Source organism: Thermobia domestica, chromosome 6, assembly GCF_964235325.1.
Source record: "Thermobia domestica chromosome 6, izTheDome1.hap1.1, whole genome shotgun sequence".
Classification (NCBI taxonomy): domain Eukaryota; kingdom Metazoa; phylum Arthropoda; class Insecta; order Zygentoma; family Lepismatidae; genus Thermobia; species Thermobia domestica.
The window spans coordinates 257,614,459-257,631,241 of NC_137459.1; the positions used below are offsets into that span (position 1 = coordinate 257,614,459).

General features: G+C 34.6%; 1 protein-coding gene across 1 annotated transcript in view; it reads left to right on the top strand.

The window, feature by feature from the left end:
* LOC145687511 (cell adhesion molecule Dscam1-like) overlaps positions 1 to 16,783 on the top strand; it is a 1,370,399-nt gene that overhangs the window by 1,066,758 nt on the left and 286,858 nt on the right. Inside the window, exon 10 of the mRNA XM_081760977.1 lies at positions 2,022 to 2,141. Within this exon, the coding sequence (XP_081617103.1) occupies positions 2,022 to 2,141 (120 nt within the window). The remainder of the gene's footprint in view (positions 1 to 2,021; positions 2,142 to 16,783) is intronic.

The window sequence follows — 16,783 nt, forward strand, 5'->3', positions numbered from 1 at the left end:
ATGTGTAAATGAAATATATATATATATATATATACAGCCGCGAATCCAGGATATGACCAAGAGAGAGGCTAAACCATACTTTGCCGCTTTGTCCAGTGTAAAGAAAGTAGGATTTTGGCCCATTTATCCAATGTATACCTGAGCGTCAAGGGAGGGCTATAGCCCCTATAACCCTCCCCTTGGAGAAAATGAAATGAAGTCTTTGACTTTCACGTCCCACGGTATGCCGTCTAGGCTAAAGAAGACGGTGATGATGAGAAATGAATGAAATGGTGGAGTGAAGTAAGTGGGAGGAAACGGGATGACCCCGAGGATACGCACGCACACGGTGTTTGTCCACCACAAAGTTCACTTGGCGAGAGCCGGAATCGAGTCCGGTACTCCTTGCGCCAAAAGTGAACGCTCTACCAATGAGCCACCGCAGTCTCCCTCCCTGTGATCCGCGCCTATATATATATAACGTATTAATGCATATTGTACCTGGTATCATAAGTTTGAAAACTGACTCTAAATATAAAAGTACGAGAAAATAGTTCATATAAACATATGTCGTAAACTACATTGTTTCCGAGCGAGAGGGTGGCGGAAACTTAAGAAAAATAAATTTTAGGACTTTCTTCGACAAGCAATATATGTACACTTGATACTCCAGGAGTTCGTCACAGAAATAACCTTGTTCAATCCAAAACTGTGGAGAGTAAAAGTAAGTAACGAGGCCTAATGTATGTACTCAGCCACTATCCACCTGGTAAGAATTTTGGGAAACTTTTCACGGCCTTTAGGAAAGCATGTGCTAAGTTATTGTACATGTTTACTATTTCAGGTTTCGAATAGAATAGAGTTTGGTTGCTTGAACAACAAACTTATCTCTAAAGTTTGTTCTTCTCCCGGTAAACTCTTGCGCGAAAACTGTGCGGTTTACTGTATATGTCTATATGATTTTTTTTTCATATTATGGTGTGCATAATCACCTCCTAAATTCAATAGCACAAGCCCTTGATTTCAGGGAAATTGATGAAGACAAAGATTATACAGTTTGAGTCCATACTGTTGTTTGTTCTGCTCTAGAAAGGTCTTGTCAGCCATACACAAATATTTTCACAATACTAAAAAAAAAAGTAAAAAATCGCAGATCTATCTACCGAAATACCTAGATTACATTTATATCCAGATTTTAAAAGTATAAGTACCATGTGAATAACAGTCATTCTTTTTAAGCTATCGACATTTGCCTAATGTTCCTCGCTAAAAGAATATTAAACTCTCCGCGTGACTATTGCCAATTATTTTTATAGTGTATTTTGATTAGATCTTTTAACTATGTACAAATTTTGCCCATAGAGTTTTCTTTCTGTCTACGGTAGGTGAGTATATCGTTATTTCTGAATTATTACAAAAACGTTTCATAAGTTTGTATTTCCTGTGGATCATGTAAACTACTGGAACGTTTTCATTTAGTAGAATATAGTTTTAGAAAGGGAAAAGCCAATAGATATAAGAGTGCTCAAAATGGTTATAAAAATATGATAATTAATATCATGGCATGAATGGGTGTTGCATTTCTGTGTTGCACTATTGCACGATACATTCACTGATATTCAAAATAATTTCATTACTAACTTTTGACAGTTGCTGAATGACATTCAATATAGAAAAACGTACCATATATGCACTTTGCTACACAAAAAAAAAAACATGCGACATAAATAATTTCATTTATGTGTATCTGAAAAGAATCCACCTAAATCATTTTTCTTATATATATATATATATATATATATATATATATATAGATATATATATATATATATATATATATATATATATATATATATATATATATATATATATATATATAATTCATTCTAGTGCATCTATTTTTACTGTTCAAGACATTATTAAGAATGTACTTTAGAACAGTCACTGCATGACATTAAGTGTTAATTATAAAAGTGGTTTGTAAGTAAAGATTATTATTGCTAAATCTACTAAGATCAATTAATAGGTCCACATATTTTCAGTTCCACCGGAGTGGTTATTGGAGCCCAGAGACACTAACGCCATCGTGGGCAAAGATGTTACTCTTCACTGCAAAGCAGATGGGTTCCCGCAACCAGAAATCACTTGGAATAAATCTGAAGGTAAGTAAAGCCTATGAGAAACTTCATATTTGTTAAAGACTTATACATTGTGAATAGTCAATATTATTTATTTATTTATCATGCAAATATCGTCTACTAGCCCTATTTAAATTTGAATTATCTACAATTAACAATAATAACGATGGATCAAATAAGGAGAAACCAGCTAAGGCTTATATCTAGGGAAATCATGACAGCATTATACTGGTTAGCTGAGGGAATTTTTGTAAAAACCTTCACTCAGGATGAACTGGCGCAGAGTTTGAGCCTGAAGTCTTACAATTTTAAAGCGAGAATTCTGTCCTACTGCTGCATCGATAAATAACAAAAAAATCGTGACATTAACAGTGGCTTGCTTATACTTATGATCGAATATATACAGGGTGAACTCTAACTACGTGGACAAACATGGATGGGTGATAGTACATCTAAAAAGAAGCAAAAAAGTTCTAGTGAACATGGGGAAATTCCGCCCGTTTAGGAGTGAAAGTGTCGAAAGCGAGGGAACATGAACTTCAGAGGCCAACAGCTTAAAATCAATACATCGTAGAGAGTGAGGTTAAAAGCGTCACTTAGAAAGTCATACCTACTCTACTGAAAAATGCATGTTTGAAAACGCAGCTATGTGTGCGCACGCATAGCTGAGTTTTCAAACACGCATATATATAATCACATCTTTTATTGTTCTTATTCAAGCAAAAGCAAAAATATGTGTCAAAAATTTCATTATACAGTATTTTTTTTAATATTCTGTTAAATATGTATAATGAAATTTAAAACGATTGGACTATCAAAGTTTCAATTGGTATAGCAAAATTGTACGCAGTCTTCCCCAAAAGTCCTGTCTACTCGCATTTAATTCTAAATAGTTACTACTCATAACTATAGGAGTTATTTTTATTTTGAATGAGATCACGAAGAACAAGAATAAAAATTTTATTTTCTATAAATAATTCCAGAAATGGGAATTTCTGTACTAGATGATTAATCATTAGCACTAGAAAATTGTAAAATTGTAAGGAAAAAAACATAATAATTTGGTGTCTTCCGTTGTTTTTCTTACAATGTTTGCGCACATGTTTATACACTTTTCTGAAATGTATAAACATACAAATCATAGGTAAGTACTTCAAATGCAGAGTGTAGCCCATTGGGAGTTAGTCTTTTCTGTTGCATTACTTAAAAAAAGTATTATATTCTGAATCTACTTAAAGGACACAACATTTCAATATAGACAGAGGGCACATAATTCAAATCACAGCTTAATTGCAGTTGTAGAAACTAAATGAGTGACTCGAGTGAATGTAATGGTATGTCACATTTTCTAACTCTCGAGTAAACTGGAAAAAAAGGTTAAACATTCGCATGTAAATCACTGTAGTGGTGCATACGAAACAAGTTCCTCTGCCATCTGCAAGTACATTTCCATAATTAAAGTACTTGCATACTATTATGTGGTTCAATATAAACTCATTTCACTTAATAACTGAATTTCGCCGGAGGTTCCGGTTACCATTATGTTCACACGAGCTGCTCAATTGCACTTGGAGATATTAATAAAATACTTTAGCTGTATTGTACTAACGTACTTTATTAGAAGCTTATTCTCTGCGTCTAAATCAGTCAAAGTGTAAATTTCCACAAATTTCGAAGTTTCCTTATTTGAATAGTTTCCTTATAAGTTTATTTAAATATAAAAAAAATATATCAAGAAATAGTTTTACTTGATAACATTCACCACAATTCTTATATTTTGAAAAATTAAATCTTTGAGTTTTACGTCCCACGGTTATGCCGGTTAGGCTAAAGGAGACGGTGACAATGAGTAATGAATGAAATGGTGGAATGAAGAAAGTGGGAGAAAATGGGAGAACCTCGAGAAAACCCACGCACACGCAGTTTGTCCACCACAAAGTTCACTTGGCGGGGGCTGGAATCGAACCCGGGACCCCAAGCACAAAAATTGAACGCTCTACCACTGAGCCACTCTGGCCCCACTTATATTTTGACATAATATGGCATACCAAGAACGAAAGAGTGAATTTACCTCCTTCCTAACCATTTAGCAATATCTTGCACAATAATTGTCGTTAAAAATATTTTGAAGCAACATGGCGCATATTTCCTTCGAACATTCCCATTGACCTTCACTGAATTAAGTTAAAATAGGTAAAGAATACAGCAGTAGATAAAAACGAAATATGCTCCACAATTAATACCGTAAATAAAATATTATTTTTTTAACATTGCTTCTATGGTTTTAGGCTTCTTAATCATGTCTATTGATTCTCTTTCAAACTATTCGAAATTGAGAAAGTTAAATTACCTCCTCCTCCTTCTTGATTTAGGAAACATGTTCCATGATAGCTTTATAATATGTGGTGTATATATGATTTATATAAGTTTTATGAGGCTTTCCTACATTTCCTGCTGTTTGCTAAAATCAGTCAAATACGAAGAAATGGTTACACGGTTGATCTATCCTAAAATGTAAAGAAACACTCACTTCAACCTTTGTTCATCGTCCATTATAACCTACAAGATTATTGTTTTCAGGTCTCAATTGACATCTTGCAAATTTCTCAATTCTTCCTTCTGAAGAAAAAGATAGAGGTGATAGTCAACAAAATAGAATTTGGTACTTCAACCAATTTACGTAATTCATTGCCCATACGTGCTGAAAGTTGTTTACGTTCATCTGTCTGTTCTTCAGCCGGCTACTTTTCCTATCGTACAATATTGTGTGTGAGTGATTCTACATTTTTTTTACGGATCCAGCTTCTTCTACAAGAATATGGGTAATATTCATATATTGTAAAGTAAAAACCAAATTCGACTTTCTCGAAAACAACCTTAATAACTTTTATTGATATGGTATAGATCAGTGTATTATTAAGAATACAATACGATACTAGTAATTTCTCTTAGAAACATCTCTAAGAAATAATTCAGTTGTAAAAGGCCTTGTTCGGAAAAGATTTTCACAAGAAAAGAAAAAAACGACAAAAACAAATTTCCACATTTTTACAAATAAATGTTTAATTTACAATCCCACAATATTCCATAATTTTCATTTTTCACAAAATATCAAAAAGAATAGTTTACTGATAGAAATGTACTACTTTGTTCTGTCGATTTTCTGAAGAAAACGTCTCTAATTACTTTGCTCATATTCCATAAATAAATATTTCATTTACAGCTATATAAAATAGTATCTCATTTTTATGAAAATCTTCAGGAAGGGTGAAAGGTATTAATTATTTTATGATGATTTTGGAAAACCACTCCTTTGATGTTCATATTTCTCAAATGTATATATGACTCAACATCTTATAATACATTTGTAGAAGAAAAAATCCAGAAAAGTACAAATGTAGGCAGTTTCGATCAGGAAATTTTCTCAAAAGCAACTCTGGCAAATCCATTAAAAATCTACAGCTTGACATACTGAATTTCTTTTGAATACATTATAAAAGAGTACTTAGTTGTTCAGAATGAATTATTCTTGGGCGATGATTTTAACAATTTCTAAGATGATTTTGTTCATATTTGATAAATCTGTAATTGAAAATAATTTAATTTAGTTAGTTTTCTAAGAGAAATTCATAAATGGTAATTTCCTGATAGTAAGTAGAACAATTTTCACGAAAGTAGTTATAGAGATGTTTATATTTTATAAAAGAATATTTAATTAACTATCCTATAATAGAGCACAATCATTTCCGCACAAAATTCTAGGAGAACTAGTTTATTGGTAGGGGGTGAACATTTTTCAGAAAGTTTTTTTGTTTTTTTTTCTTTTTAGAAATAGCTCTATTTATGTATATATCTCAGAAATGAATATTTAATTAACAATCTAATACCACGTCATAGCAATGCTTCTCAGAGTTATTTCAACTAGTGAAGTTAGTACTTTTTGAACAGATATTATGAAGGTACACATACAATGATTTTGTTCATACCTTAAAGATAAATATTGCATGTGCACTAACCGTAAACTATGGTATAAACCATTTATTGATGATTTGCTACAACATTAAATTCAGAAAAGAATAGTTTATTGATGTGGCAAGTTTTCTTCGGACGAAGTTCTCGCAAAACATTTTTTTTTTTTTATGTTTCATAAGAATGTTATTTCAGTATTGTAGGGTCATCATTCAATTGGCACTGAGTAAGTTTAATGCTCTTTCTTTTACTAGTCCTGCTTTTATAACTTTAACTTTTATTATTTCTCGAGAAGCTACTAAACGACACGTCTTAGCTTGACTGTCTCGGAAACGACACTAGACCGAACTCTCCTAGATGAGATAGGCTCATTCTCTCGACACGAGAACAGCGGCGGCGGATCCTCAATTGACGCTCTCCTGAAGGGATCATTTTTGTGTTATTTCGAGGAGACAAGATGCAAATATTCTTTTTCTATGTACATCCCAGTATTTTTCTCTGCGTCTACTGTTATTACAACCTACGAGGCGCACGTGAAGAAAGGGATAATATTTTCTTTAAGCGGGATGGAGAACACCGATGAAGTTGAGTATGGCCAGAACATATCCTAGTATTCTGTGCTTGCAACAGAGATAGAATCGTTCCAGTGGAGTTGCGTACGTACGAGTAGCAGTAAGGTGAAATCCCTGCCATAATACAAAATCCCATCAAATGTGAAGTGAACTCTGTTATACGATTTCTGAACGCCAAAGGACAGAATGCAGCTGACATCCATCGGAAATTGCGTGCCATTTATGGACCTACAATAATACGTGAAGAGAAGATCACGCAATAGTGTGGAAACTTTCGGGAAGGGCGTTCAAATTTCATGACGATGAGCGTTCCGGAAGGCCTAATGTTCAGACGGACTATGTGTTGGAACACGTTGACGAGAAAGTGCAACCCAATCGGCTGTTCACAATAACTAAACACGTTAAATATTTCCCAGATGTTTCTTCGAAAACAATGCATCGAATTTTGACTCACAAACTCAATTATCACAAATTGTATGCGAGGTGGGTGGCAAGAATTATGCAACATTATAGGAATATTAACAAAATATACAAAACCCCTGAGTCGTTTACAAGAAAGTATTCTCAAAAGAAACCCACCTCAAATGTTAACTACCCCTTGTAAACTTATTCGTAACGAGTAAGTCAGACAACATTATAGAGTTGTTAATTAAGTATTTATTTATGAAATATGAATAAAATCGCGTGAATTACTTTCGAGAAGATCATCCAAAAATTTACCGCTAAGAATAAACTACCTCTCATAGCTATTTTGAGGACAAACGAGTTACGTCATATTGTCAGGATTTAATGTCTTATTTATTTGTGAAATATAAAAAATAACCTGAGTCATTTTTAGAAAGTCGTCAAAAAACACCCTCAAAAATAAGCTACACCCTCGTACATTTCCTCAGGACCACTGAGTTATGTCATATTTTCAAGTCATTAATGAAATGTTTGTTTGTAAAATATGAACAAAATCCCCTGAGTCAACTTTGAGAAAATCGAAAAAAAAAATATCATACCTAAGAGCAAACCGCACCTTCTGTATTTTTTCCAGAACCACAGTATAGGCTTGTTATTGGATATTTGGATTACGAAATATGAACAAAATCGTTAGAATTGCTTATGAAAATCCGAAACTTTTGATTTTTACCCCTAATTTTAGGAGCAGGAAGAAAACTTTTAAACAATCCATCGTAGAATCACGTAAAAATATTGAGTTTAAAGCTTGGTCTCGATACATTGAACGGTATACGTGAACGTGAATGAGGACGAACAGACGGACAGATGTTGAAAAGTTACTTCTTCGGTATATATGGGGCATAAAACATGTAAATCCATTGAAATCTCGATTCGACTTTTTCCTACGATCATCATACTTCATTTCTCCTTTCGTTGCTCGACAGTAATAAAAGGTACGTGCCACGTCACTAAACTTTCTTGCTCAAATCCCTTAATCCTTTGCTTAACATTTAGGGATTTAGGAATTCGATTTCTGGGCTTTCGGCATCTATAGCCATTTAGCCAGTCACGTTTTCGAGGGATGAAGTCCCTTGGCGAGTAGACTATCCGGGGAAAGGGAAGGAAGAAAGGATGGGTAAAGGGAGGAAGCGGCCTGGGACATATAAGTTAGGTACCACCCCGGCATTTGCCTGCTGTGAATGAGGAAAACCTCACTCAGGATGGCTGGCCTGAAAAAGCTTTCTACAATTTTTCGACCGAGTGCCCCCACCGGGAATCGAATTCGGGACAGCTCCCACCGAAAGCGAGAGCGTTAGCGACTTCGCTCCGCGGGTCCACCCTTAATCTCTTGCGTTCCAGGTGTCACTTTCCTATGCGCGTGCTATAATACCAGGTTTTTATTTACTGTTAAAAGACTGTCAAGACCTTTATATAGTGTATAGTTATTGTGCAAGCGCGAGGATAGCATTCACGTTACTGACAAAAAGCATCTCCATTGTGCAACTTTTGGACTGAGAAAGGCAAATGACATAACATCAACTTGGATGTCACTTCAATGCAAGGAGTTAAACTCAATCATGTTGTGCTGCAGTTATTAATGAAGCAGTTTCTTCTAAAATACGAACAAAATTGTAAGGTGTTTTTCGGAAAACTTCTCCGAAAGATAATTCATCCTTTATTAATGAATTATTAATGAAATATCTGTTTATGAAATAACAACAAATCACATGAGTGTTGTACAAAATTGTCAAAAAAAAAAAAAAAAAAAAAGCTCATCCCAAGAGTAAACTGTCATTTTTGAATATTCTTATGGAAGTAGTTTATACAACATCATACGAACAATAATTAAATGTTTAATAATGAAATATTAACAAAATTGTCCATGTTGTTTTCGAGAAAGCACTTTGAGAAAAAAAGCTATTCCCAAGAGTAAACTACCCTTTGTTTTATTTTTTTTTCGTAAGAAAAAAAAATAAAATATTATAGAGTTTCTAATGAAGTGTCTATTTATCAAATAAGAACAAAATGGCATGACTTGATATTGAGCATATCGTACGAAAAGAATTCAGCCCCACGAATAAACTACCCCTCGTAGATTTGAGTTTTACGTCCCACGCTTATGCAGGCTAGGCTAAGGAGACGGTGAAGATGAGAAGTGAATGAAGTGGTGCAATGAAGAAAGTGGGAGGAAACGGGAGAACCCGAGGAAACCCACGCACACGGTGTTTGTCCACCGCAAAATTCACTTGGCTCGAGCTCCGATCGAACTAGGAACCCCATACACCAGAGGTGAACGCTCTGCCACTGAGCCACCGCGGCCTTCCATCCCTTGTAGATTTATGAGCACAAATGAGTTATGTCATATTGTCAGGTATTTACGAAGTATTATTTTACGAAATGTGAACAAAATTGTCAGAGTCGCTTTTGAGAAAATCGTCAAAATAGACACCACTAAGAATAAACAACCCCTCGTAAATTTTTCATCATACTATATTGTCAGATTGCTAATGGAGTATTTATTTGTAAAATTTAAAGTATGTTAAAATCACCGGAGTCGTTTTTGAGAAAATCGTCTGAGAAACTTCATTCCCCAAAATAAACTACCCCTCATGTTTTGTTTTTCCAAGATAAATGAATTATTATGTATTAACGTGTAATTAATAATAGAATAGTTATTTGTGAAATATGAACAACAACTTCTGGGTCATTTTTGAGAAAATCGTCCGAAAACAACTCTCTCTCAAGAATGAGCACTCCTACATTTTCTTGGGACAAATGAATTATGCCATATTTTCAAGTAATTAATAAAATGTAATTTATGAAATATTGAACAAAATCGCCAGAGTCAATTTTTGGAAAATCGTCCGAAAAAAATGTTACACCAAAGAGTAAACTACACCTGGTATACTTTTCAACATTATTGAATGATGCCATATTGTCAAGTTATTATTGAAGTATTTATTTATGAAATATGATCAAAATTGACTTTTTTTTTTTTTTTTTTTAGAAAATTGTCAGGAAAGATCTCACTGTTAAGAAAGAACTACCCGTCGTAGGACAACGACTTTCCAGGACAAATAAATTATTTCATATTGTCAGGATATTAATGTCATACTTATTTATGAAATATAATCGAAATCGTCTGAGTCGTTTTTGATAAAAATCGTCCGAAAAGAGACTAACCCTCAAGAATATACTACCCGTTCTCGGTTATTCCCAGAGAAATGACTTATGGTTATTTTTGGAAAATTGGTTTATGAAATATAAAGAAAACCATTAGAACATTTTTTGAAAAATCGCATATTGTTACCCTTAAGTAAACTGTCCTTACTTTTAAGGCTAGGAAGAAAATTCGAAAAACACTCCTGGAGGATCACCTAAAATCCTTAAGTTTAAAATTTGGTCTCGATACAATGAACGGTATTTCTAGGTGAGCTTGCATTAGGACGGACGGACGAACAGACAGACAGATGTCGAAAAACTACTTTTTTTAGTATCTGTGGGCCACGAAACTTTTAATTCCGTTGAAATCTCGATATTTTTTTAACGATCATCAAACCTTCTCTCCTTCGTCCCTCGAAAGTAAAAATGACGAAACAAATTAATTTATGTATTACTCGTTAGTACTCTTTAGATGTTAGTTATGTAAAGATATCAAATGTAAAGGAGACCGAAATCTGAGAGAATATATCACACACACACACACACACACACACACACACACATACATACATACATACACACTATGTAGATATATATAAAATGTAATGTGTGTGATATCGATATGGTGGTCGAAAATTTGAAAACACCTAAATAAAAGGCAGGATTTTAAAGCAATTGCAAACGTAATACTGTAGGTTAGTAGTGCGGGTGGGAGAAAAACTTTTAGGACATGTAATGTTTCTGGCCGACATTTTGAATTCAATTTTCATGTTCTCAAATCGAAACCATATGTTGTAATACCTTGTTCTCATTTCAAATTTTCTTAGGAATTCAATGCTGTGTTTGTTTTTGCTATATCACTCATAAGTTATTTGTCATGAAAAAAATCCACCAGGGGTAGTTTACTGTTGGGGCGATTTTTTTTCGGATGAAGTTTCCTTAAAAGCGCATTATAGCTTCGTTTGTATGCCAAAAAATAAGCGTTTCAGTAGTAACTGTAGCATAACATGATTTAGCTTAAGAAATGCAAAATAAAGAGATAAATGTGTTGGTCTGCACCTTTAATTTGGTTTTAAATTGCACGATTGTCTTTGCAATTAGCAACACTTTCTCTCTTGTTCGGATGACTGTTTTAAACATAATGTTTAAAAGTCCATTCACTATACTATATCTCTCTATATGTCATCCGTGCATCCGTACGAACTAGTTTTGAATGATTCTTGGAGAATCGGGTGTCGTACGACACACGGACGAGAAAACGCCTTGATAGTATGAAAGGTAAAGTAGAACATTGTAATTCATAGTGAAGTCTATGGTTATGGGTGTGTTTTGTATCCTTTTATAAACGAAGGCGTATTTAAAGTTAAACACAACTCCAATAGCAGCTTTTCGTTTCATACCAGTTATCAGATATTACTGAAAGGACTCGATATGTCCATGCGAAATAATTGAACGTTTAGGAAATATATAAATAGAAGTTTTCCGATGGCGAAAAAAAACTAAGTATCACATCGGCTTTAACATATCTTTATCGTAAGTTCACATTGCATTTAACAGGCTAAAAATTAACACTAGATTAACGTTCAATAGATTTGTTCCATGTATTATCCCCTTTTATTCTGAGTAGCAATTTCTTGAGTTTTTGGAGAGCAGCAAGAGGCTTAAGAAATTGTCTTATATACTATATTAGGAATTGCTATGTAAATATTCTGTGAGAGATAGTGGATATGCATTTTTTGTATTATTATGAGTATGAAATAATAGTAGAAAATAGGATATACTGTTATCAAACTTTCTTATGCCATTGCTGAAAGCTTTTCTATATTGATAATAATATGTCAATTTTGGTTTATAAGCCTACTGCCACAATTGATAGTAGATTAGCTTGGATAATTATTAGATTGTATCTAGTCATTCATTGTCATGTGGGTCGTAATTAGGAGAATAACGAATCTCTTGAATGTAAACAAGGTTTTAGTATTATTTCGCGATGAAACGATCAGCCAGTCAAGTGAACTTGGAAACATTGAATAGCTGTTCAAAGAGGATTTGCATATAATTAAAGTCTCAGATGTTGTTTAACTAGAGGTAGCCAAGCATAGAATGAACTATTTGAATGAGTAATAAAATTCAAAAAATATCTTTTGAGTATTAACGTTGAAAAATAATTTTAAAATAATTCGAGATCGTGGATATTAATTGGATCGTGGATTGTAGATAATATACCGACAATATTCAAACAAAATTGGAGGTTCGTCACAAAATTATGTTGAATAGATAAGAAAGCAAGAAGTGTATTTCAAGCGTAAATGACTTTCATACCCTGGCAAACCATTTTTCCCTCCGATTTGTTAATGGCAAACATCAAATTAATTTATCGGATTCACAGCGTCTTCTTTATAATATTTACTTCAAGGTAAAATATAATTTTTATTTTTCTTTAACATCTGATTTTAATGCATCTCTCTTCAATGATGATTTCATAACATCCCCGGGAACGGGAATTTTGAATAAACGAGGGTGAATTTTCTTGCTGTAGAAATACCAGTAACCGAGGCTGAGCACGATAGAAAAAATGCTCAGGCGGAATTTCGCAGCATCTGGAGGGGGGAATTCGCCCCTCCTTCGGGATAACAACTGAGAGACTTCTGCTCACCGCCAAAGCAACGTGATACATATATTTGCAGTTTATATCGTGATATTCGTACCAGTGAACTCCATCACAGACAAACCCCAGACATCTCAAACCAGAAACACAGGTTTATCAATTTAATCAGAGAAGAAATTGGTCGCTCAAAACTGAGATAAGTAAAGACTTCATTATCAACAATAGACCGATTTGAGAGATGGAATATTGAGATTTTATCAATACTCTTTTCGTTTTCATTTGCCACTTTAGGAAGTAAATACTTAGTAGAGTTATCTACTTGCTTCCGAATAGAATATGTTATCTTCTTAATCGTATAATGTCAATTACAATTTCATTTCTAGGAAACAAAAATAATCATTTGTATCAGATACTCGATCTCCATAAATGAGAGCAGGGCGATATATAGAGCATTCAACAAAATTAGAATGAGGTACTTAATAAAGCTCTCTCAGATTCCTACCCTAAAGACAAAAACGAAATCATGAAATAAGCCATACCTAGAAAATCAGAAATAACTCCAATTATTAGTTCGGAGAGGCTATGGATAATATAGTCCCTGAAATCAGCAGAATTAAACCGAGAAATTCGTCTGGTGCGCATGTGAGTTTGTTGAAAGCTTTCAGCCGTCGCCCTAACTGTTCATTGTCTAATGAATGAAATTAATTATAGTGAAACCGGTCTGTGTTGGCCACCATCGGTTCTATTGGAAAGTGGCCAACTTAGAGAGGTGGCTAATTTACAGAAAATAAGTGTGTTTGGTGTGTTTTTAGAACAGAGTTTCTAGTACTATTTTATTTATTATTATTATTGATGGTGGTCCATTCTTGACATATTTCTTTTATTCTTTTTGGTACATATGCACATTCTAATTTTGTAATTAACTCCTCTTGTTAATGAACTAGTGTTTCCCCTGGAGCAAAGGATTTTTTGGAGAAAATCTTAAGGGAATTCATATCTCGAAACCTCCCCTACCTTTCGACAAGCCGTCAGGTGCCAACAGTTGACAATTGAGATGGTTGAGATGGCTTCAATCTCGAAAATTTCCCGGAACTACTAAAGCTCCCCACTGATGATAAAAACCGACATAGCTAATGGTTTTACCAAAAGAGCGTACAACTATTTCCTGAATCCCTGTACGTGCTTTTTCTTATTCACATTTTCCTTTATCAGGGTAGCATTCTAGTCATTGACCTCTAAGAACAAATCGTGAGAATCCATGCTTATTTGTCTCCAGTCACAAATACAGAACATTTGCCTCTTATATGGAGATACGAAAGACTTAAGAAAAATAACAAAACTATTTTTTCGTGGCCAAGATACACAGGTAAATTTATCATTATAATCATAGGGTAAACAGTGCTTCAATGGGACCAACTTCCAAGATAGACAGATGACCAACTTACAGAGTAATAAGTAACTCATGTCTTATGGGGAAATGCAGGTTTAAGACGAATCAGGTCAAGATGAGCAGGTGGCCAACTTGACAGATTTTACTATAGAAAACGATGGTACAATGTTCGGATATATTAAGACACATCATCGTTAGCCAACTAATTCGGATAGTGGTGTTACTGGTATTCTTAGTAACATGGGTTGCACCTTATCTTGAAGCAGAAGAACACGTCTGCAATTCGCAAGTGTTTTCTCGACGATTTTCAATTGTCTACACACATATTCAAACTGGTGCGAGGTTCATACGTGTTGATTGCCTGGACAGATGGCAACAAAATGGAATGAAATGAAATCTTTTAGTTTTACGTCCAACGTTATGCCGGGTAGGATGAAGGAAACGGTGATGATGAGAAATGTATGAAATGGTAGAACGAAGGAAGTGAGAGCAAACGGGAGACCCCGACAAAGCTCGCGCACAAGGTGTTTGTCCACTACAAAACCCACTTGGCGCGAGCTGAGATCAAAGCACTTACCCCATGCATCTGAGGTGAACGCTTTACCACTGAATCACCGCGGCCCTGCCAGATGACAACAGTTCGCGATACACAATACTCCAAGTAGTCCACCCAAAACAAAACATAACCTTCGGCTGATGCAATCTTGGTTTGAAAGTTCGGGAGGGTCTATGTGGAGTTAACCAATGATGTCGGTGTTGTGGGGTACCCTAAAGAATTTGCATCTTGACGCATGTCAACACCCTGTCCAGGAAGGTATCTTTCAAGTCATTTAGGACTAGTCATTCTACTTTATTCTGTTTTGCAAGCTGACAAAGACGTTGGCGAGTTGTTTCTGCGTTGAAATTGAGTGGTTAGCCTAAACCTGTGGCGTACGCCACTGGAGATTACGGGTTTAATTTTCCTCTTTGAGCAAGATATTATGCAAAAATAAGCACTTACCATATTCTTACATACACAAATTTGAGCCTGAGATGTCATATGAACTTGGTAACTTAAACCCCTTCCTTGATAAACTTCTGCGTACGCTACTGTTCCCAACGACTAATTTATATGTTCATTGTCGTCCTGAATAACTCCAATGTTATCCTTTGAGTATCATGGTGTCAACGGAATATGAGCGTCCGTACTATTTGCGGCCACGAGGGATTCATCGCATTCCTTACTTCGTTAAATCACTCGATTTTAAGCCCGTGGCATTTATTACAGATCTACCCAACGCCAGGCATATGTGTATATCTTCCCACTTCATTAGCATTTGTTCTCACGCAGACCACATAACGCTATTTGGTGTTCATGTCTGACCTTTTCTCACTGGCGTTCCCGTTTAAGTGTACCGTCTACAACCAGAATGTTACAGGTAGAAGCACTTACTAACACGTTATTTTTTCACCTCTAAAAGTAAGTGTAGGAAACGCGTTCAATGGCACTATGCTGACAGAACTTTTCATGTGCCTAATAGTAACTATTGACGTTGGGGTATCTAGTTGCTGTTTCCCAAATGCTCTAATTTACAAACAATGATAGAAACTCACATGAAAAAAAATCACAGTTATCTTTACCTTCCAAACAACTGTAGGAAGTTGATCAGCAATTTTACTTCGTAATTAGGAACTCCTGGATTAAATCCTAAAATTGATAATCTTTACCAGGTTTTCTTGAATTCATACTAGACTAATTCTACTATGTACATCAAGAATGGAGAGTTGTCAATTATTGAATGTTTTACTGTATGGAAGATAACGAAAAATCCAAATGAATTATAGATATTGTGATCCTCAAATTTTGTTATATTGAATTTCAAATTTATTAGTTTTGAGTAACATAATAAAAGGTACGGATCACCGCACCAAAATTTCTCACTCCAATTCCTTAATCCGAATCATGCTATGCTGCAGTTTTTAATGAAGCATATTCTTGTAAAATAAGATCCAAATTACAAGTTTTTTTTAATGTTTACCAAAAAATATCATCCCGAAAACTAAATTATCCCTTATAGATTTTTCATAAGAAGTGACTTATATCATATGTTAGGGTTATTAGAGATTAGTTCAAAAATAGCAACAAAATAGCATGAGTCATGTATGTACGAGGAGAATTCAAAAAGTAAAGGTATATTTGAGAAAAGCTGTACTTATTCTAGTGATAGCAAACTGAAACATACCTTATTTTTCTACGTAACCTCCCTGGACATCAATGCAGTTTTCCCAACGTTTCACAAGTTTGTTTTTGATTCCATCAGAAAAAAATAAAATGTTTTCGGTTCCATCCGTAACCAATTTTGCATCGCATCAAACACTAGCTGATGGTTGACATTTAAATTTCAACTTCTGGTGATGATGGATGTTTCCAAACCATGCTCGCAGCCTTATTTTCCGGTTCGGGATGATGTACCACAGTTCGTCAGTTGTTGAGGTCGATGACCTGCCGGATCTTTCATCGTCACATAAAGAAGTTCTTCCC